The sequence below is a fragment of the Polypterus senegalus genome, chromosome 6 (assembly GCF_016835505.1).
Source record: "Polypterus senegalus isolate Bchr_013 chromosome 6, ASM1683550v1, whole genome shotgun sequence".
Lineage (NCBI taxonomy): Eukaryota > Metazoa > Chordata > Cladistia > Polypteriformes > Polypteridae > Polypterus > Polypterus senegalus.
Window position 1 is genome coordinate 118,772,935 of NC_053159.1, and position 24,532 is coordinate 118,797,466.

The window sequence follows — 24,532 nt, forward strand, 5'->3', positions numbered from 1 at the left end:
AGGTCAGGCTCTGTAAAACGAAGCAGATGTGCTCTGGGAGAAAGGCACTTGCTTACATAAACTCCCCTGTGGCCTCAATAACTGTTACAATGAAGACTAATATGAGAGAGGCTTGTAGGAGGTGGTCTTTATCCTTCATGTAACAGGTCTACCTCTTATGAATCTGTTATGGAATAACTGTAGCATGATAAACAGTAAGAAAAAGTGTTTTTTTTTATTGAAGACAGCATGTTTAAATTAGAATGGGGAGACACCACATGGTTATCAGATAAAAGGAAGACAAAATGAAAGAAATATCTGGTTGTACTGATGACCAACTCAGGCCTAAGAAGAAAAAGAGAAAACTGACACCCCACACTCCTTAGACTTAAGCTGGACTGGCCAACACTGGTGCAGTGGTAAACAAAAGGGCTAGCACTCACAATGGCGCTACCTTGGAGCAGGTTTTACAGATCACCACTGGCAGGGCATTCAATTTGATAGGAGCTTCCCTCCCAGCTACGCCTAAGCCAGACTGACAAATCAGGATGGGGGAGCATCTCCCAATTATGCTTCAGTCAGCCCAGCTACCTCTGGCATAGTGGGAATAAGAAAGGGAACAATTCCCCCAGTTATATATAAGATAGACTACGTTCCAGTTCTGAAATAACACTAAAGCAATTGAATGTCACCTTCCATTTATGCCACACTCAAATCAGTAAACTGTGGTCCAGTGGTGGAAAAGGGGATTTTACTTATTGGTGACTTTGGGTATGAAGGAAGACATAAAAAAAGATTCCCCATCTGTAATGAAAGGAGTGACTGCTGCAAGACTCACAGGAATTGATGCATCACTAGGCTTTAAGGTATGTAAGGTGGCTCTGAGGCTAGGGATCTGTGCTGGTATCCAGAAGGTTGCCAGTTCGAATCCCCATCACTGCCAAAAGAGATCCTACTCTGCTGGGCCCTTGAGCAAGACCCTTAACCTGTAATTGCTCCAGGGGCGCTATACAATGGCTGACCCTGCGCTCTGACCCCAAGGGTTATGCGAAAACTAACAAATTCCTAATACAAGAAATTGTGTAAGGCAAAATAAAGAACAAAAACAAAAAAAAAATAAACAAAAATAAAACCAAAAAGCTTTAGTTAGAGAGCTTATGTACTATGTTAAGACAAGACAGTGAAAAATATGATAATTAGACTGGAAGAAAAGACGTGGTCAAAAAAACAGGCAGGGGTCAATACCAAAAGAACTGCCAAATTAATGTAAAAAAATGAGAACACTAACCCAAAAATTAAAGTCTAAAACCAGAAAAAACTATCTGTTTGCAAAACCATTAAGTCAATTTAGAAAACAGCTGTAAAATCAAATATGGAATACTAATATGAGATCCTTAGGAAACCATAGACGTCAAATGCTACTCACTCCATGGAGCTGTTGGGATGTATGAGGGTGGCAATGACTGGCACAAACTCAACAAACACTGCCAATAAATAACCAAAATGGCATCCCTATAAGACGTTAAAAATGTCAACTTATTATTAACCCTTGCAAATCTTGCAAAATCAATGTGAAATTTACATTCCTTGGGGTTCAAAAAACCAGCAATTCATATTATATCAAGTGTCTTAAACTATGAAGAAGACAGGAAAGAGTAAATGAAAATCACTCATTATAACAGCTTGTGAGGAAAGCACACTGTGTCCTGGACAAGACTGATAATGTAAGAACAGGCACACATCTAGGACTGCACCAGCCTACATCCAACACATACCTGAGACTTGGGAAGAAGGCACCAATGAACAGAGAGAAAGAGCAATGTATATAACCAGTTAGAAACCAATCAATAATAACATTATGAGTCACCATTTTATAATATAGAAAATATGAAGAATAAATGTCTTATACTTATTTCTCCAAGCACTATTAACTCCGATACAATTCAGAAAAAGAGAGTGAATGCCTTCCAGAAACATTTGAACAAGGTCACTTCTTGTAGCTCAGGGGCTGTGTGGAATAAAACAGAAAAGTGTCTCCTAGATACACCTCAAGCAGATTGGTCAGATCTGAATCTGTAGGATATAGGAAGGTAATAAACGCAAGTTAAATCTTGTCAGGCTCAGCTTTTGGGAAACCGGAGTGGAAGTGCCTCCCAGTTAAACCTTTTACAGCTTTTAGATGTCAAGCCTGGTCAAGGGCTTGGATGTTTTAAAATAACGCTAAGGAAACAGAAACAGGGCAATGATGTAATCCCAGTGACAGCATGTTTCAACTGCTTTGTGCCACCATGTTGGTGACCTTATGTGTAAGTGGGAGTAGGTTTCATTCTCAGGGGAAGTGTCTCTTTTTCAATGCCATTTTCAGCATATTTCACACATATCTGTTGCTGTAATCTGATTTTTGCTGTTGGAGGAAGCTTAACAATGCTTTCCTGATTTTACAGCACTGTACTAATGTTTGGGTTTGTTTATAGAATTTTCCAATGAAGCAGGAGGAATGTCTCTCCTCTTGCCAGGTCAATATAAGTGGGAGTGGGGCGCCTTCACACGTCAGCAGTTGTCATGCTGATAAGGGACAGGTTGACGAGGAAGCAGCAGAGCCAGACAGGAAGTCCTGGCAAAAATCCATGCCTCCCGAGTTGAAGTACTAGAAAAACAAGGCTTGCATGACAGCCATTAAAATGTTTCCCCATACAATCAGTCTAAGTACACTTAGTATGAAGACTCACTGAAAGTCCAATATGGGCTATTACCAGTTTTAATAAGAGAAGTTGTTTATTTTGATTTTTAAAATTGCAGTGTGGTAATGAGATCTTTTTTGGTTATCTGTAGTACAAGTAGACATGAACTCCCTACTGCATTGATAGAATCTGTTCATCCAATCCCATTTTTCTTTCTGCTGCCACCTTCAATAAAAATCATTCCTCAAGGCCTTTCTACTGTAAGGGTTAGCTGTCCTGCCTAACACAATACCCCATGGAATTATTAAAGTTTACCTAATCTAATCTAAGTAGTAAATAAGGTAATATCTCACAAAGTAATGGACACAGCAACTACAGACATCAACTGGTTCATCACAATGATTTAGTATCATTGGCTCATATAACCTGGGATAGACATTCTAAGCAACCTTACGAAGCAACAAAACAGGTTTTCATACCCGGTTTTGGGGGTTTTCCTCCAGCACCTACTCCAAGCCCTGCAAAACACAAAACAGACCCATGACAAAGAGTAAATAAATGGGTTTATTCATCGCCCTAGTGTAATGAAGGTTTCAACCCAATCTCAAGGGTCATGCTGACAGCTGTATGCATCACTCACTAGCTCTAAATTCCCACTAAAATGTTTTGATAAGAAAGGCTGAACCTATGGTACCAAGTAATCATTGCACCTTATAGTACTTGGGGAGATCAAAAAAAGCTATCTTTGGCACAGTATAATTAATGAATTGTGAAAAGATGGTATGCAACAAGAGATCTGTGGGAGAATAAAACAGACACATACTGATATAGACATCATGTGCAAAATTAGAAACTTGAAGGATAGCCACACCACGATTATGTACTAATTATGTGAAGAGACAATTTGCTTAAACTCTGTACTTAACTATCAAGGCAGTTCTGGCAGATCCTTTGAATGCGCAGCAATAGCCATTGTTTAGTAACATGAAATAAAGCTCTCTGAAATGGAGTATAATCAAAGGTGAAACAACCACTTGGTTTATGCAAAACCTTGGAATTGAAACATAAAAGTTTCAAAAAACATTCAAAAATAAATTTTATATCAGCGAACAGAAAATATGATTACTTCCTGAAACAGGAATGTTAAGATACTATCTTACCTGTCCCTATTCCAGGTATACCCCCTGCAATGCCAGCACCACCAATGCCACCGACACCACCGAGTCCACCGAGTCCACCGAGTCCACCGACTCCGGCAACCCCTCCTGTTCCCAAACCACCTGAAAGAAGTGATTTTTTTTGGACAAAGGAGACTCAGTAAATAGATTCTAAACAACAACAACATAATGACAGTATGCCATGAAATGAGCCACTGCAGTTGGTGACGGCTTTGCGTAAAAGAGGTAATAGAAAGCAGTTATAGAACTGCTGCATGAAGGCCAGTTTGTCATGAGTTTAAGGCAATATTATAGGTAGCATGCATTAAAACTTGTTAAACAGAAGCCCAACTTTGTAAGAAATGAAAATGTACCTGGAGTTTTTGCTGGTTTATAACCTGGTACCCCCAAGCCTCCTGTGAAAAGAAATAGCAGTTAACAATGATGAAAAGGTTCAGAACAAACAACAGCACAAAGCTCACATGCAGGCACCCCTACAGGACACAAGCCATGGGTCAGCTATTTATAACAGCAACAAAATAATTGAAGAAAGCCAGCCCAAGTAGTATTTTTCTGGGCCTCAGTCGTCACAAATTCTATGGTGTCACTGCTGACAGAGTTTAACTCCAGAAACAGGCTGCTTTGAGTGCATTTTCTATTGATGCAGGCAATAGCCAAGTACCTTTCTTGCAAAATTAGGAAGCTTGTCACCTGGGTAATAAATTTAACTTGGAAGTGGCTGCTGCTGTTTTAATACTTACTGGTCTATGCACCCCATGGGATCTTATTGGCGGCCCTTGGCTTTTGACTCGCCAGGTCTGTTAGTGCAGGCTGAGCATGGTGATCCAATTAGAACTGGGAGTGAGTTGCAACAGCCAGTATAAAGCTACACAGGGATCAGACTCTATTTCAAAAGATAATGAATCTGGCCATTGAGAATGAAACACTGAACTTTTCATTGTCTTTACAATTTAGGAGGAAAAGTGCAGTTTTTCTGCCTAAAACACAGATAGATAAATTGATTTAGAGGTCAGAAAAGGATCTTGTCTGTGTATGGTAACACAGAAATGGGAGTTTATAACATTTCAACAACATATAGTAAGAATCGGAGAAGGTAACAGATGTAATAAGCATCCCTCCAAATATCCCCCCATAGATTTTCCCATCTTAAGTGAGCCTCAATGTAGATTGTGATGTCCTATCCTAAGTGAAATTTTGAGACTATTTTGCCATTTCTGGAGACAGGCCTCTTACCTGGATACAGAGTTCCAGCGCCAGGAGGAATGTAGACACCTGCAGAGAGAGATGTGTATTAGAATGGAAGCAGATACTGTACTCCATGGGCCGAATTCAGCACCATGGACAGAAGTCAAATTAGCTGGCTATCATCATAGTCAAGTGCTTTGAAAGATAAACACATCACAACAAACATCTTTTCATTTTGATAATTTTTGCTATGGCATGCAATTAAAATAAAGTGCTTTTTATTTGTTGGCTGCTTTACTTTCTTTTATTTTGTTAATTTATGCTAATTAAAGCTTGTAGTGTTTTAATCTATGCATACTTAGACCCCTGTATTAATACATGAATGAGGTGCCTCTTTGTGGGATTTGAAAGTTTATACTGGTGTCCTCCAATGGTCTACAGTTGTTAGGTTGATTTATGTCACCAATTTTTGCAGTGTGAATGTATATATTAGAACTAGTCATAATGGCACAGAAGAAGGCAGTAATACTGGAAGACAACACACCACTTATGGCTGTAAGTTCAAAAGAAAGATTTAAGATTGAATTAAACAACATATTTAAGGTGAAAATACTTTCCCATATAGAGCATTCTGACTAAGCACTCTATCATTATTCTAAACTAGTCTTTCTTGCTTTTCTATATCATGAAGTTTTACTTTAACTTTTGCTCACAAGGTTGTTCTAGACCAAGTTACATATGATTGGCCAAGTGTAAAAAATGGTGATGATAGGGCTGCCAACCATCCTCATTTTCCTAGACATGTCCTCATTTTTAATGTACCATGGACTGTTAAGGAGGAATTTATAAAATTTTGAAAATGTCTGGAATTTTGAAAATCTCCATATTCTTATCATTGGTAGAAATTTAAAGCCGTACACCAATCAGCATTTGAGGAAGCAGTGAGCACACTTTTTTCCCAGAATCTTCACTTCCATTCTGGTAGTAAACAATGCAGATATTGATGAGAATAGTCAAAATCTGTCCAATGTGTTTTTTTCACTTCATGTTTTGAATTCATCTTTATTTTCTTGGTGAGTAGACAGTTCATTGGTAATGTTTTTCCTTTCCTTAATTATTTGTAATCCTAATTCATTGTTACTAAATTAATTTATTCAAAATATTAATTACAATTTCACATTTTCTATGTGAGATCTTATTTTCGTTTCTTCTTTCAGCAACTTGGTTAAACAAGACATTTCATACATTCAGGAACTGTCCATCGTATGTAAGTGTGAGTAAGTACTGCTTTGTGATATTTTAATGGAAAATATTGTTATTATCACTCATTGTTCCAAAATAGATTTATAATTGTAAATCCATCCATCCATTTTCCAACCCGCTGAATCCAAACACAGGGTCACAGGGGTCTGCTGGAGCCAATCCCAGCCAACACAGGGCACAAGGCAGGAACCAATCCTGGGCAGGGTGCCAACCCACCGCAGGACACACACAAACACCAAGCACACACTTAGGCCAATTTATAATCGCCAATCCACCTAACCTGCATGTCTTTGGACTGTGGGAGGAAACCGGAGCGCCCGGAGGAAACCCACGCAGACACGGGGAGAACATGCAAACTCCACGCAGGGAGGACCCAGGAAGCGAACCTGGGCCTCCTAACTGCAAGGCAGCAGTGCCACCGTGCCGCCATAATTGTAAATCAATTAGTCAAATATTAAAGTTTCAGTTACTTAAAAAAAATCACACATTTATTCTGTCATATAAATGCAATATGTTTTTAGTTATTAGTTGATCAAGTAATAAGTCACTTCTTCAAGTAATTTTATAATATTTTCAGAATTCTTTCATTTACATAAATTCACAAATACCCATTAGGTCAAAAAGAAGTTGACAGACTACTTGAACAACAAATACCCTTGTTTTCAAAAGAACAGAACAGATCAATTAAGAGTCTAATGCTGAAAAGATTCAAATTCAGTAGCATGCTGTGTAAAGATTTCCATTCATATTTATCCAAGAACCCAGATTTACTGAGAAAAATATGGAAAAATGGAAAAATATAAAATAATCTGGATAAATGCAAATAAACTAAATTGAAAAGAGTAAAATTATTTTTATTTTGCTAGAAGTGAAATTACCATGTGTATCATTTTTATAGGTTTACAACAGTTAAGCTATCCGAATAAGAATAGAAGGAATGAAGGCTGTTAATTTAAGGGGCTTGACATATCCAAAATATTTAATGGGTTATTACTTTGCCAGTGACTATGATTGTGGCCATCATATCATAATTATACTGATAAACTGTTAATAAAGGTGTATATCATTTTAAAAAACCTTAAGACACTATAAAGGTCTATTATGGCATCATATGGAAAGGTGACCTCGAAAGTCCTCATTTTTTGACCCAAATGTCCTCATTTCCAGAGAAAGAGGGTTGGCAGCCCTAGGTGGTGATGAATAAATGCCAAAAATGTCTAAAGTTTGTCAAGTGATGTAAATGTGGGAAATGGCACATGTGTTTGCATGCTGAAATGTGAAATGTAGCATAAAAATAAATGCAGTAATGAGGTGATAAACAGGTAGGCAATGTGGTGCAGTGGTTAAAGTGATTTGATCTGCCTGTTTCAGTTTGAAAAAGCAATGTAACCAACTGTATCATAAATGTAAGTTGCCTTGGATAAAGGCGTCAGCTGCATAAGTAAATGTAAGCACCCTTATCTGCATTAACCTTAACATCTGTATTCTTTATGTGCATTGTCCAAATTTGAGCTTTTGGTGTGTGTTTATTACTATCAACATGTTCAGTGCGTTCAGTTCCACATGCTGTCTACCTTTATGTTATATGCTGCTTGAAAATATACATGTAAGATTCAAATTTGTGAAATCTGGTCCACAATAAATCATTGATTATTTGTCTGGAACATAAATATAAATAAGTGCAGAAGCTTTATCAATATAAAATTAATAACTCAGAAAAGAACAGTAAAGAACAGTTACAAATAGAAGAATGTCATAAAAATCTAATAGTCCAAGAATTGATTCTTTGTTGTAAATCTTTTGTAACTGGCAGATTAAGGTGTGAGTATCACAATTTGTTCACCCTAGTACACATTTTTTACATAAAATTTTACAGTATAATGCAACAGTACATTAAAGCATTTAATAAATAAATAAATAAATACATGACAGTAAATTCATGACATTTAATTTCATTAATGACAGTCAATAAAGCAGCTTTCTTACCATGAGAAGACTTTTGTGGAAAATGTGTGAATGTACAGTGGAAAGAGTGGGACACAGATATGAGAGAAAGTGTTTTACTTTGGGTTTCAATATGTAGGAAAGTAAACAGATTGTGATTACTACAAAATGATTTGTTTTGTAAATAAAGAGAAGACAAAAAGTCTTGCTTGTTGTGCCTAAAGGCTTTAAAGGTGGACTGTATTTGAAGTTCAAGGGGAAGAAAGTGATACGAAGAAGTCTTCTGAAAATAGAGCTTAGTCAGTAGCTAAGAGGGGCCGCACTGAAACAGCACACGTAGTTAGGTGTAAAGCTTCAACACTGTCAGTGTCAGCACTGCTATCTGCTAAATTTGTCTTTGTTAACTTGATTTATTTCACAGTACTTCATTGTATAATTCCATTCGCATCTTTCTTTTGTAATTACTAACATTAACATTCAGATTATAAGGGACAGAATATTCAAATATCTGCATTTTAAATTTTAAAATTTTTTGTTTTCTTCATTCAAATATAGTTTTCACACACAAAATTAAACTACTAGAAACAGTTAAAGACCTCAATCATATATACATATATTAATTTTGTCATGCATGAAATAATAAAATGCAATGCTGTTTTCATTGAAACACAGTATATATCATAAATGTTAGAACTGCTGCCAAGATTCCTGTCAAAAACACCACATAATTGTGTCAACAGACAACCTGAAGTTATAACATAACCTCCTTGGTGTTACTCAGGCTTGCAATTCTGTATAATTATGGTTAAGCCCGAGTCAGACTCAGGGTGATGGAAATGATCTGTTTTTACAGTGTTAAGTCCAAATAACTCTTGAGACAATATTCTGTTTCCATTAAGTGGAGAAAATAACATGATGCTACTAAAAATCATGAATTTTTCTGTGTTTCGTCATGCTAAGGCGACTCATTGATATTTGTGAGTGGGGTGGAGACTTCAGCTAAAACACACAATGCCATGTAACTGAGAAGCTGTAAAGCCAATTTTAGAACACATTGAAAATTAGTTGAATCAAGTGATAGTGATGACATTGTGAATTAGCCATTAGAGTTTGACATGGATAGTGAAACTGATGCATACATCACTATACGATTAAACCGCTGTGAAATACCTTGTAAATTTAGTTGCATAAAGCTGCAGTGGGGTGCTAGCAGCCATGTGGCAAAAGGGCAAAATGATTACAATCAAGTAGAAAAACAGAAAAAAGTTAGCCTCTTAAGCACCGATCACAATGCAGCAACTGTCATCCATGTCAGAGGAAAATTGTAAGTCACTAGGTTTACAATAAGAAAAGGGGCACATCACTTGTGTAGATCAGATGCTGACATTCTACCCTCTCATGCTCAAGCAAATGAAAAAATATTAGTGGAGAAGTGCTCAAAAGTACACTTTCACTGTCTCAGTTGCAATGCGTGGCTGTGCGTAATATCACACAAAGGATGTGAACAAAATCTCCATCGACACAGCAGTGGATACTCAATATATCTTTCCTGTTGTATTTACGTTCATATTTTTGTATTTACATATTTCTTTTACACATAATAACATGTTTTTCCTTCTTGAAAAAAATTCTATGTTTATTTCTTGTTTTTTCCGGGGTTAAACATCACGTTAAGGAGGTTAATAATCAAATATTTTTCTGTCTGTTCAGAAGTTACACCATATTGGAATTTATTTTGTAATACATTTAGTAATAAAATGGATTGCACTTTTGGCTTAATACTATACTACCACGTTACCTGTCAAAGACAGGTAATAGAATGTACTGTAAAATATTTGATATCTCTTGCGCTACATGTAACCTACAGTGCCTTTCCTTGGCCTCCTCATGTGTCTGAACCTCTATTGACTCTTGAGTGCGTTCCCGTACAGCCTGCTTCTCAGACTCTGTCATTTTGGGGCTTCATGCTTGCCTCCTATCCTCTTTTCATGCCGTCATTGAAGGTGACTCTCAGTGTACCTTTTACTCCTTCTCATGTGTTTCACACTTTTGCATCACCAAAGCCAAACTAACCAGTAACACCAAAGCCAATTTGACCAATCAGTTTGCTCATAGAAAACGGACACACACAGATCTTAGCATGTAGCATGAGGCATGTTACACCAGTTCATCACAGTGTCCAGTTATACACACAGCAAATTTAGAATTGCCAATTAACCAAATATGTGCATCTTTTGGGATGTGCGAGGAAATACGAAATACCTGGGGAAAAACCCATGTTGGTATGTGCATATGTAAAAGCTCCTAGCTGTTGTGGTACTCAGAAAACCAGCAGGGCTAATCTCTTCACTGCTGATTGACCCAGCTTTTGGTTTCAATTTTTTACAGCCATTCTTTGATTTCTAAAAATGTTGGAAACATCATTTTGGGGATTTAAGAGACCATGAAATCCAATGGTCACATTTAGTTTTTATCTGTTTATTTTTGCTCATATTAAATATAAGTTACATGAAGTTTTTGCATAGGTGCTGCCCTTTTCAGATGCTTTTTGTGTATTATTTGTATGGTGTTGCTAGGTAAGTGTGACCAGGAGTGTGTGGCACATGCCATCATTAGGTCAGAAATATAAAGGTCAGTGTTCTGCATCTCCTGGCGGTCCTCTACAGGCTTTCTTTTGGGACTCAGAGTACCTGGTGCACAACATTTTTGCTTCTGAATTATACCTGTAATTTATTTTAGTGCATTGTTTCAAACGTCTTGAATAACAGATTTCTTGGTATAAACCTCAGCCTATTTTGTCAATGGTTCTCCTCTTTGTTGCATGTCTTTCAGACATCTCCTATTCCATTTTCTTTCCTCTCACTGCTGCCTGTTCCTGTGTATTCAGTACACTGTGCTGGATCACTGCTCCAGTATTTAATTAAAATGGTCTTGAATTAATTTTGCTTTTTTCTTGTTTAAAAGCTGCCACTACCAGAGTGTCTTTCTTTTGTATAGTGGCTCTTGGCTTTTGGTGGTCTTTTCAACTATATAACACTGATGAAAGACCCTCTTGTTGTATCCTCAGCCATTCACTTCCACACCTTTTTTTTTATTACAGAATGGTTTTGATCATGTACCTTGACTTTGTCTATTATTTTGGGTTGCCTAGCAACTGCAATTATTTGACAATCAGGTGATGCTTGGGATGGTGGACTGATTCAATATTTTGAGTTCTAGTTATTAGTGGGTTTTTAAATTGTTAAAACCTTTTGTGTCCTATGGAATTCACATGGTCTTGGCAATTTTGACTTTCACTTTATGCTGTCTATGTCCACACGCTAATATTTTTGGCAATATGTACAGTTGTGGATCTTGACCATCAGCCTGCTTTGCCTACATTTCTACCTCATTATATTTTACCAGATTGCTGAGTACATTCTTGTGTTCTTTTTTTTAGCAGTTGTGAAGATATGCCTGCTAATCTCTGCTAATGGCTCTTACTAAAGGTCTGCTAGCATCATAGGCAGGTAGTGACAAATCCAACTTTGCTATCACTTGCTCTGAACATATGACGTGCAGTCAAAATCCTTTGCTGTTATTAGGAGGATAGCTTTCAAGCAGGGATATGCAATGAGGACTGAAGATGCGGTAAAGCATGGTCATGGATGATTACAGAATCAATAAAGATATAACACAGCGCACAGCACCTTTCTTGTGTCTGTTCTGTGTTTTCTAGCCATTACACTTTCCTATTGACAAGGGCCCCCCGCTCTTCCTCAGTCTTAACTTGTGTATCTCAAATCCATAAGTTTTTAATAATATGAGCATTGAGTTGAATTGCTGCAGGCATTTAGGGTGTGGTGGGTAAATGAGAGCAATGCTACGTGGAAAACAAACATTTATGACTTCAGATTTTGCATAGGTCAGTGCGGGGGTTGTTGTTTTCTATAATTCACATAAAGGATTTCAATTCACATATAACAAACAAGTTAGTTATGGATGAAACTAATTTAGGGAGATTAAATAATAAACAGAAAGCACGTAAATCAATGCAGATGGACCTGGACAGAATTCAGAATTCAGCAGATGTGTGGGAAGTGAACTTTTATGTATATAAATACAAAGTTTTGAAATGTATTCTACTATATATAGCTCTAAGTAATAGAGAAAATGGGAGATACAGTAACATAATAGGTAACTTACAACAAAACAGTGCAAACTTACTCTACACTAACCAAGTAGCATAATAGAGAGAAATTCAAATTGAAAACGGGAAATTGTGCTCTTCTGCTGGGTTAATGGAGTTCTTCTTAATCTGCGTGCCACTGTAGCTTTTGCAGTGCATATGGCTGATCTCCAAGTTTACAAATGGATCGAACATCATTAGAGAAGATCTCAGATCATGCACGGGAGCAGAAATAGTACAGACAAGCATTCAAATGCAAAACTTTAAGAGGTTTATATATGAATAGAAGAATTTTAAATCAAGTCTAGATGATGCTGGTAGCCAATTGTGTTATATCAAAACCGAAGTAATATGTGCTCTCTTTTCAGCAGCATTTTGAACCAACTGTACAGGCCGTAGTGTCTTTTTGGGAGCCCAGAGAAGAGGTCTTTGCAGTAATCAAGACCACAGGTAATACAGGCATAAACACATTTTTCAGTATCTCACTGGGATAAGAATGAACTAATATTGGTGATATTTCCTAAATGATAAAATGAACCCCTTGCAACCTTATTTATATAGAGGACTAAGTAAAGAACAGAATCTAGGAAAACACCCATCCAGGTGTCTTACCACTGGTTTAACGTAACATGTAAAGAAACCCAGTTTGCCATAAATATGAACTGTTTGAGCTTTTCTTCCTGCAATTTTCTCGGTCTTATCCTGATTTACTAACGAAAAAAATGGAAGCATCAACAGAATTGCATCTAACTTGTAAGAAATTGGCTTGATTACATATATTTCATCATTAGGTGAGTCAGAAATATAAATGTGTGTCAAGTTACCAAACTTATTCCACACAAATGTTATGAAAAATATGAAGTTGAATCATTTCTGCCTAAGCAAATGGAGGCTAAGTGGATAACTATTAGATGCTTTTAAAACAGAAAGTTGTCATAGATTGCTCCCATTGTAGGTAATGCCAAGTGAGAGGGTGACCAGATCACAGAAAGAAAGTCCTCCTGCATGGCATTTGCTAAGTTTAGTGGCACCACTGTGTATATTGGAAGGTCTTAGTCTAAAGGGAACTGCCCTGGAGACCTGAAGGTGGAAACAAGAAATACTGTACCTGGTAAGAACAACTTAAACACCTCCATTTTACAGAACTAGAGAGGTTGCCTGAAGCACTTTGAGCCATTGTTTCCATTAAGTTTGTCTGAAGTTTGTTGAGTTGCCTTACAAATGATAATGCGATATGGTGAACCTGTGACTTTACAGAGTAGTCACAATCTTGTATGTACAATAATGCCTAACCCCACCTCAGGCTATAATAGCAAATATGCAACTGTACTGGAAGCATTCGATCTGGAAGGTATGTTTTGAGAAGGCTTATGAGCAACAGCATAGGGCAGCCAGAGCTTTTGAAGAGGGAGGAATATGGAAGGTGAACATTAGTTTTTTACACTGTTTTTACATTTAAGGGCTTCCTTATCTGACAGATTGAGGCAATGGCCTGTGATTAGTGAGGTTTATGTTTATCACTCTCATTTACTTTATTGTGGAATCATTTTATTTCTGTTCCTCTTATCTTTTGCTTTAACAAAACTGTTTACTTCAAATTGAGTCTATTTTGGCCACATTTATTCCTAGTTGGAGTGAACCATTGGAGACATTCTGTTACAGTGTTGAATGCCAATTGTTATGCTTTATTTCAGTAAGAACATAGTTGCTCAACAGTAAACTGGCTGAAAGTAAATGTTTCATTAACCTAAAGAATGGCAGTTTTTCACAAAGAGAACTGTATTTCAATAATATCTGTTACCAAAAGATCTATTTCCAAGTACTGCCTTGGAGTCTTTTAAGCACAATAGATCAAAGCTGGGTCTTTTAACTTAATCAAACATTGACAGAATATATACTTATAAAATAACTGTAAGTAGGCACAGAGACTGGAAAGTAAATGAGTGACCAGATTTAATGAATGCAACATTAATCAGGTAAACAGGCTACACACAGTCAGTATGTTCAAAAGGGTTTTAAAATGACAAATGCCAAATAGTGAGACCAAGAAGCCCTAGAGACATAAAATTGTAAGATCAGAAAAGTTAACTGAAAATCAGAAGGACATTTACCATCCCAGCAGGCTAGAATCAAAAGCATCAAGATAAATAAGCATCCAGATATATCTTAGTAGGTTCAACAATGAAACTCCAGTCTTATTCTTGGGCTGACGGCACTGATACAAAGTTTTAGCCTGTTATACAATGACATGATATGACCCAGTCCTTATAGCTGTACATATGTCAGAAAAGCTACAGCTACATTAACTTTGTTGTTTCATGCATATTTTTACATTAAATTTTAGACTACATTTAATCAACACTTTTTCCTCATTGGCAAAATTCTGAACAGGCATGCTTCACCTGACAAAACTATGGCTATATGGCAGCAGCAAGGATTGATTACACACGAGACAGAACATGACATGCAACATGACAGAAAAGAATTGTCCTGACACCATTAAAATGTAACCCTGAAGTCATGCATGGGTGGTAAATATTTAGTCTGCAGTTAGTCTGGGAACTAAGGCTTTAGCTGGATGGAATATATAAGCATGGAACCTTATTATGAGGCCATACTGAGACAGAAACGGTTACCCAGGGGTTATCTGGGGCCAGCATGTATTAATCTGGGACACTAAAGGTTACCCTGAGGTGATATGCTAGCAGAGCGTGGTAGTATGAGGTCTTGGGCCAGCAGTCTGTTAGAATGAGGTCAAGTCAAGGCAGAAAGGGTTACCCTGAGGTCATATGAGGCCAGAGGGAGATAGTCTGGGACACAAAGAGTTACCCTGAGGTCATGTGTCAGCAGAGAGTGTTTGTCTGAATCCAAACCAAGGCAGAATGGGTTATCCTGAGGTCATGTGGGTGCAAAATCTACAAGTCTGAAATCTTTACATAGCAGAGGAGAGGCTCTGCACGGCCTTTAAAAAGTGATATCTATTTGTTTTGGCCTTTCTTTAGAGTGTGACTGCTGAGAGCCAGGCCACCTGCCCTACTGCGTGACACCACTGAGTTTCTGCTACCCAGATTATAGCTCATTTTCATTATTTGGAGCAGGAGTCACATTCCAGACCCCCAAAGCCCTCAAGCTGGATAGTTTCCCTGAGGTGTGGGCCTCATCTCCTGTTGCTGTGTTTAGTCTGGGTTCTGTGGACAGTGTGATGTACCTATTTTATTATGCCAGCTTTCCTTTCAAATTTGGCTTCTTACTCCTGCTGCCAAGGTTTTAGCTGCACAAAGGAAAATGAGCAATTCCTCCAATATGTTTAGCTTACATTTATTACAAATGGAGCATGGAACTAATTAACAAGGAGCAATCACTGGACATGAAGCTAATTAGCATTTCTGTACAACTCTATTCCCACAATTCATTTCCTGATGCAGTCATGGCTTATGTCACCACAGGTCCAGGTTCATTAATAAGACGTACTAATGGCTGAAGTAAGCTGTAACTTATTGTCTGTAACCCATTCATTTTCTGTCATTGGATAGTTAGGTTGTTACTGAGAGCGCATAGTGCTTACTAATGGCATTTTGTATTCTCTCTGATTGGCCAGCCTCAAGGGTCAGCATTGTGGATTCATAGAGAAGTAATGGTGGCACAATTTTCTGCAATTGGTTAGACTTTGGAATGCGTGCTGAGATATCAAAAAGCTATGACAGCAGTGTTAAAAGTCTTTGAATTGGTCACATATAAGCAGCGATTGAGAGGATTGTGAACATGATAGCACAGTTTCCTAGATTTGAGGAGTCTGGCACAGAGGTCACCAGTTAGGGGACAGAGAGAAATAATAGCATCATTAACAGGTTTTGATTAGGCAGGCATGCTTAGAGGGTATGTGAGCAGTGATCAAGGCATTATCTCTTTATGCCTAGTCACAAGCATAGGTCATCACTTAAGGGTCAATAAACCTGATCACAATGTTTTCATTCTCTGATTATTCAGATGCATGGGGTAATTTCTGCAAGTTCAGTGCACATCTCTGAGTAGCAAAGTAGAGTGGCTATCTTTGAAGAACTCTGCCAGAGACTATAGGGAAAAAGTGCTCATGACTAGGTCAGGAGAACCCTGAGCCTCTTGTAGACCAGACCTTGATTAAACTGCCACTTGTAGACCAGTGATCCAGCCTACTATGAAATGGTGACAAAACTGAACAGCAATATGGCTTTCTGATTCAGTGAATATTATTGTCACTTCATAGCCTTTCTATGGAATTTCTACAGTCTTCCTGTGTTCATATTGATTTATGGTGTCCTCTCACAGTTCAAAGATCTGCTGTTTGGTTACTTGGTGACTCTAAACTGATGTAGTGTGATTATGTGTGGGTGTCACCATAATGAAGTGGCTCCTAGCCTTCTTTAAGCCCATTTTAAAATAATTAAAAAAAAAAAAATAAACTGCCACTTCCTTCAATTTGTGAAGATGTGTGGAGAGGCATTAAGGGTATTGAGAAGTATTCAAATCTTTCTAAATAACTAGTGAAATCTCTTATTGTGAGTTAATATTAAAAAGAAAAGAAGCAGCGCACAATTATTATCTTTTTTTCTTACATAGTAGTGTCAAACCCTCTTAATCAAATTTAGTGTTGCTGGGAGCTGGAGCCTGTACTAACAGCACTGGACACAAGGTATGAAATAACCAGGGCATACATCTATACAATTACTCATACAAATGCAAATAGTATGTACAATTAGTATCACCTATCAAGCTTGTATTTGTAGATGTGTGAGGGAGACCCTCATACCCAGAAGAAAACCCACACAGACATGAGACACACATGTAAATTCTGTCTAGACAAGGCAAAGGATTTTAACCCACAATACTATATCCATGAGGCAGCAACTCTGTTTATTTTAAAATGGCAAAATATACCAATTGGATGTTTTAAAAAAAAAATGGTTTAGTGAAGTCAGAAAGAATTGAAGGTAGTCCTGAATGAGGTGGCAGTTTTGATTACCTACAACAAAATCCACACCTCAGCTCTGTACAAAATCAGGTGGTTGATTTTCTAAAAAAACAGGGTAGACAGAATGCACTTGGAATCTGCAGTTGTTTGTGAACAGATAAACAACAGGCTGAATCGTGTACAATAAAACTGACTTTGCTGGGAACTGATTGTGCTAAATTGTAAACCAAGTGATACGCCATTGTTTCTCCTGTACTTGTATGATTTTTGAGTTACTTTATTGAAGTGAGAATGATGGACATAATAAGCTGTAATACAGATACTGAATTCCTTTCACTATTACTCCCTTTGTTTTACCTGCATTGCCTTGGCTGTTTGCTTCACGACACACCCTCACACCTAGATCTCATTGTTGAACCCTCTCTAACAACTCTTCAATCAAACTCCTACCATTCCTTTTAAAACTGCTCGATCCAACATACTGGCAGCCCCACACAATCCTGAATGGTGTGCTAGTTCATTATGATACACTCACACACATTAGCATGTGGCATAATATAAGGTCATGAGTTAGTCCACATCTTTAGAATGTAAAGAGAGAAACTCACGCAGGCCTGAGGAGAACACAGAAATACTAGAGTGACAGGGATGGGATTTGAACCCAGAACTCTATAGTTGGGTGGCAGCAGCTATGCCATTCACTCCTGTACTCCCAGTATGTGGAAAATGATAGGTTTTTCTTAAAATATCTTCTGTTGCAGCTAATGCCAATTTTACTTTAAATTATACAAACTATCCATCCATCCATTATCCAACCTGCTATATCCTAACTACAGGGTCAATCCCAGCCAACACAGGGTGTAAGGCAGGAAACAAACCCTGGGCAGGGTGCCAGGCCACTGCAGGGCAATTATACAAACTAGTAAGGGTTAAGTCAAAGTTAACAAAAAGCAAGAGTCACTGACAGATGTGCAAATGGCATGAAGTATCAGTCTTGCATCCACACATGGCAGTGATGGTGTGTTATATATCCAGATGTTAGAGAATAAAATCTATACAATGTGGCTTTAGAGCAGGAGCAGGAGAGGGAAAGACATACTTGGCTGGGAGCTCAGACGCACACACATTTGCACATACACACACATATTTGTGCACACACAGGCATGTATGCACAAGTCTATGACACTGTACTTGGTGGCAGTGGCTTTGACAGCCACTCGTGCTTTATTTTTATTTTTGTTCCTAACTTTTTCCCCAAACAAAATTTTTCAGCAGATGAAAGCTGAAAACAATACCAAGAAAAAAAAACTGGCACTTTTATTTCTTAAAGAAAAGCAGATGTACATTTATTAAAAAAGCTATTTGTGAAGTAGGGAGGTCCTCACATTGTAGACATTTCTTGGGCCTATTATTTTTGAGAAAAGATTTTCTCCAAATGTTTCATTGTATTGACAGCAAAACCTGCCAGCAAACTGTGATCTAAGGTGGTGATCTTATACATTCCTATATCTTGTATTGTAATGTTCTCAATGATACCATTTCAGAATAATTAAAGTATTTAAACAGTAAATAAAACTGGGTAAAAAGGGGTTGTCAGCAAGATACACAATGCTGTCAGTGTCTCCCGAGAGTGGCAAACATTTGCCATTCCCCACTTCACTTGTCAGCTGGGTAACTGCTCTTTCATGACTTTCTGAAACTGTTAACCCTCTTGGAATCAGATGTGAAGAATGTTCTGCAGGACTATTCAGTTACTTACTTTCAGATCTTTTAGGAGTGCTACGTAGAGCATGGCGATACAGTAAATGAAAAAAATGAAAAAAAGCTTTATAAGGCAATTATTATCAGAGATGCATAGCAGATTTGTATTTGCTTTTGCTGGTTTCATTAGTAAGCAAAATTAGTTAGGCTAATGCATTGTAGTGAGTTGCTTGACTGGCAAAAGGCTGACAGTAGTAAAGATAGCACTAAAATTGTCCAAGGACAAGAAGGGAGCCCCCAGGAGTCCTCCAGTTGTGAAAGCAGAGTCTCTCTAATCTTCTGGAGATGGTAAACTCCACCTTGTGTTACTGTTAGGGGGTCTAACAGGAAGTCTATAGAATCTTATATATGGAACTCTGTTATGCAGTACAGAAAGTAGACTGCCTGACAAATAACTGCTGTCCTGACAAACTTTCTGAAAATAACTCTGCTAAAGTTTAGAATCATCTGGATGGACCTAGTGGGTTTTCTGAAGTGATTGCTGCAGGACCATGCAAAGTATGGAAAGTCCTTTCTATGCAAAGTGAACCAAGTACAGTAGGAAAGGTTCTAGCAGTATGTGACAGTGGAGGGGATAAAGAACTGTTGTCTTCTAGCTGATGTCTAATGACAGGCAACCTGACAGCCTGCTGGTAGGAATCAAACAGGGATCCACCAGACAGTTATAGGAGCTGCAAGTCCCAGAGGTTTATAGGATGCTACAGACCTCAGATTTATTTTGAAGTACTGTAACCCCACAATGGAATACAGGATATACACGGCAGGTAGAGACATGCGTTGCAGACACTCTAAGTTCACTGGGCCGAACAGAGATTCCAAAGTGTTACACTTTATATTAGCACATGGCTGCTGAACAAAATAACCATCAGTCTCGGAAATTTCAAGCTAAAATGCTTTATCTCCTACTAATTTACTACTACTCTTAATTTAGTACAGATTTTACTTTTTTCCAAACTGCACTTTAAACAAACCTCATAACTACTGTAATGCTGTTTAGCCTTTTCCCAGAGTCATGAAGCACCTGTGCTGTGTTAAAGCTCAGACACAAATGAGAAGGCCAGCATGAACAGCCTGCAGCAGGGTGATTGGATGGACACATCTGACTGACCTAAAAGTAGTTTGAAGAAGTAAGAAAAGACAGCAATCAGTGACACACCTCTAACATGTGCGAGTTGAAATATTTAAATGATTTAAAGGAACTGGCAAGATTAGAGCAAAAGAATAGATTGTCAGTTCAGAGCAGTATAACAGAGACTAAATAATGAAGCAGGAACATTACCAAAATGTAAACACGAGGGTCAACAGTAACACTTAACAACAGGCAAAGGTCCTAATTGGAGTCCAAGAATTCAGAGCACTCACTAACTGGCCACTGAAATGTGGCTATATGCTCTCTTATAAATACACATTCCTGGCCTATCATATGACTGCCCAATAATGGATGTGGCTGGGCAACTCAGAATGAGAGCTTAAGCCAAGAGCAAGTCACAAGTGAAGACCACTGCCAAAATCAGTTAGCGTGTTGAAAGTGAGGGAATGGGCATGACTCAGACACGTCAGTGTGACAAATGCACTTTGAAGGTTTCTGTCCAACTTGGCTACTCATAGGGTTTTGCTTTGATGCATACAATAATAATTTACACAGAAAATCCTGTTCACTTGAATACTGAAGTAAAAAGGTATCCTTTAGATTTATGTGTGGCACACACACTGGACAAGGACAAGGTTATGTACATCTCTATATTTTACTGTTATGCTCCCAAGACACACATATACCCATGTCCATATGGACGTATGGTGTGAGGATCTAGAGGACTGTGGAGCTGACAAGTGGTGATGTAATGCAGAGCAACAGATGAAGGAGTCTCTGGGTTTAATTATGACAGCTAAATGTGATTTTGAGAAACACAATATGTTCCTGTCACATTGCTTTATAATGTCCATTCACCACTTTCTGCAACAGAGATAAATGTACAAGTGATTTTTGGCTACAAACCTTTGACTCTAACATTGCTTCAAGTGATCCCACGGAATGAACCACAGCAGAATACAACAGAAGCTAGTCTGGTCCCTCAAAGAATTTGCATGCAATGAGCCATTTGAATCACTTTTTTGTTTCAATTTAAGAACATAAATAAAGTGCCGTTTTGTTTTAACAACACCTGGAACACATTAGAATCTTTCCATCTGCGTCACAGAACTTAAAGTATTTTAGAAATTATGCATCAGTGGCATGACATCTGAAGTATTTTAGAAGCTGTATATCAACTTAATAACACCTGAAGTGCTTTAGGTATGAGACTTTAATGGATTTGTGTTCAGTATCTGCTTAAGAAAGGGAATGAAGGCTATTAATGCAGCAAATAAACTCAGTGCAGGAAGGAACTTAAAACACATTGTTCTTTTAAATTACATGTAGATATAATAATTAATGTTCCAGATAAAATGTGAATCAATACAATACCAAATATTATTGTTCTAGTGTCACATTTATTATAGAAAGTTACTTGATATAAACATGTCTTTTACTGAAGCTATTCCTTAATAGCAATGTTACCACTAGAGGTATATTAGCCTTTAGTTTTGAATTACTCTCATGACATACAAAGGTAAATTAAGATAATAGATATATAATAAGTTCTAAAGCATTTGTACAGTTATATATTAGTGTCATGAAAATGCCATAAACTAGCTTGTACAGTATGTACTGTAAAGTACTTATGCACAAACCTTACACAAACACTCTACCAGTGTTATACACTCAATGATCCAAGCAGGGGACATATTTTATTAGAAACGCATGAAAGTCACAAACTAGTATTTTGCATTTTCATGATATCTAATACATTTTCATCCGTCATGACACTGGACATTTTTTACAAACCCAAATGTTTTTTACAGCATTTTTGGTCATGGCACCAATTATATTTGTAACTATAGTGTATTTCTCAAAATTCTGACCAACATCATAGCATTTGATGCACACTTAATGTGATTTGCAAGTCTTTTAATCAAAGTTGAGATACCAGGTATATTTCACAAGCTTTACTGTATATTAAGAGATCTTTCATAAAGGAATTTCAATACAATTTCATAACACCTTGGGTAATTTAAAAGCTTTATTTTCATATCATGACACCAAAGGTAAGTACGAAATATTTTATTAATTTGTATTTTACATATTATATCAATGTTATGGTATCTAATCAATGTTATGCCTTTCTATGAACCTCATAATATCAAACAAAGTCCATAAGCTTTAGAATAAGATGTATTTACCAACTAAAGATCAATCTTATTCCAGCTAACATAACTTCTAAACATAATACCAGTGTTATAACACTGAACATACGCTGAAGCGGACAAAGGTAGAGAAAGACTGCGTCACACCTGATGAAGACTATACAGCCTTGCGTCTCTAACATTCTTTTCAATGGGAAGAACCTCTGCCTATTTTTCATTATGTTTTGTAAGTTCTTCATTACTATATTTTCACCAAATAAATTTCAGAAACTTTATGTTATGCATTTTTCCAGTGTTATATAAATCATATCTTACATATTTTAGACATTTTTAATAGTTGTTATGACACCCAACATCTTTTACACGCTTTATATTAAGAGATCTTTCCCATATTCTGTAAAATATTAATTAAAGTGTCATGACATCAATTAAAAGGTTTTTGAATACACTAAATCAAATCTTACAAGCTTTACAGTACAGTATACTTCAAACACTTTATTTCTTAACAACTAATATTTTTAAAAATATTTATATTACAGTGTATTTCACAAACTTTAAATCAACATCAATATACTTCTTTACAATTCTGGACCTGTAATGTACTGTATATTTGGCTGTTTTGCAAATAACAGATCAGTGCCACACTAGCTAATGTATTTTAGAAACTTTGACTTAATATCAAGTCACAAAGTGTATTATTGAACTTTATAAAGTACATTTTTCAATTTCTTCCTTAATGCCAGGGCATTATGATACTTATGATACTTATGATTCTTGTTCTTGATGCCTAATATATCCAGCAATGTTCCTATCAAAGTGTTCCACACAAACTTTGCATCTGTGCAACTTTGTAATGGAAATGTACAAACAGAAAATGGATGGAGAAGGGGATGGATGAATATAACAATGTCATGATTGCTAATGTATTCTTCTAGCAGCCTAGATTTTTATCATCAGTATCAAAGCACCTAATGAATATATATGATATTTATAAAGTAATTCTAAAAAATTAATTGTTGGACAATCTGTATTCTCTCTGACTGGTACTAATTTATTTTAATGTACTTCACAATAACATAATCCCATACATTTTCACATAGAAGTGCATCAATATTAAATATCCTTGAACATTTGAAAAATAACACACCAATTTCACATCATTTTACCTTTTTTGTAAATTCTGCATTATTGTCATTACATGCACTATATTTTAGAGAATGTAGCTAATTTGTAATACACCATAAACATTTTAGAAACTTTGATGCCTGAGGAAATGTTGTTCATTTACTGGATGCCTATTGTGTGGTAAACGCTGAGCTGCTGACTCAAGAAAATGTACTTAGTTGTCGAAGGAACAACAAGATAACCATTTGGCTCCTGTAGTGAAGTTTCTCCTACATGTATTATAGCCCTGTATCAAAGATGGCTTTTAAAATCTACTTTTACATTATTGATATATAATAAAGAAGCAACAGTCACTGGTCCTACTCAGTAGTCATTCTAACACCAAAATTGAGAAGACAATTTTTCAAAATTATTTTCACTTTCATTCTAATTTTTCATGTTATTGACACTGAACTTAACGACACTCAGGGAATTTATTTCCTCATTTCCTTTTATTTTTTTCCTGATGTAACCAAAAGTTTGAACCTTCATTTGCACCATCTGGATCACAGAATAACATCAGTAAAAGTTAAATAACTACCTACTGCACCCTCACTCATTGCTTTCTCACAGCTGTGGACATACCTCCTTGCAGTGTGGGCCGGTACAGAGCCAACAGTAGGAATCCATGAAGGATGGACGCTGCCTTTCTGCTTGCCATCTTGTTACTAAATGCCCCAGACCTGTTACAACCAGCTGGTTTTATCCTCAGCTCGCTAATTACCTCTCACCAGTTTTCAAAGGGAAAAAAAAAAAAGAAAAAGGAAAACACAAGTTGAAAGACAGTGGACGCTACGTAATTAAGAAAGGACGAAGACGCTTGCTTCTATGGATCATTGCACTTTTTTTCCCTTTAGTCTGCCGTTGCTGTTTTTATTCTGGTCATTCCTGCCAAAAGAACAGCACCGACTGCCAAAAAAGACCCCCCCTTTCACATAGCCCCCTCCCTCACTCCACCCCCTTCTTCAGGCAGTTCTGTCTGCCAGACCTTTCTGCATGAATTTGAAGGGAAAGGAAG

General features: G+C 37.2%; 1 protein-coding gene across 4 annotated transcripts in view; it reads right to left on the reverse strand.

The window, feature by feature from the left end:
* Nucleotides 1-24,401, reverse strand: part of LOC120531493 (elastin-like) — a 77,365-nt gene extending 52,964 nt beyond the window's left edge. For 3 of the 4 annotated variants that reach the window (XM_039756955.1, XM_039756954.1, XM_039756953.1), the window contains exons 1-5: nt 24,100-24,401; nt 5,072-5,110; nt 4,192-4,233; nt 3,821-3,940; nt 3,140-3,178 (exon numbers count right to left, since the gene is read on the reverse strand). In XM_039756955.1, coding sequence (XP_039612889.1) covers nt 3,140-3,178; nt 3,821-3,940; nt 4,192-4,233; nt 5,072-5,110; nt 24,100-24,175 — 316 coding nt within the window. In that variant the 5' untranslated portion in view covers nt 24,176-24,401. The remainder of the gene's footprint in view (nt 1-3,139; nt 3,179-3,820; nt 3,941-4,191; nt 4,234-5,071; nt 5,111-24,099) is intronic. The other variant, XM_039756956.1, reaches the window with a different exon arrangement.
* Between the last annotated feature and the right edge of the window lie 131 nt (nt 24,402-24,532).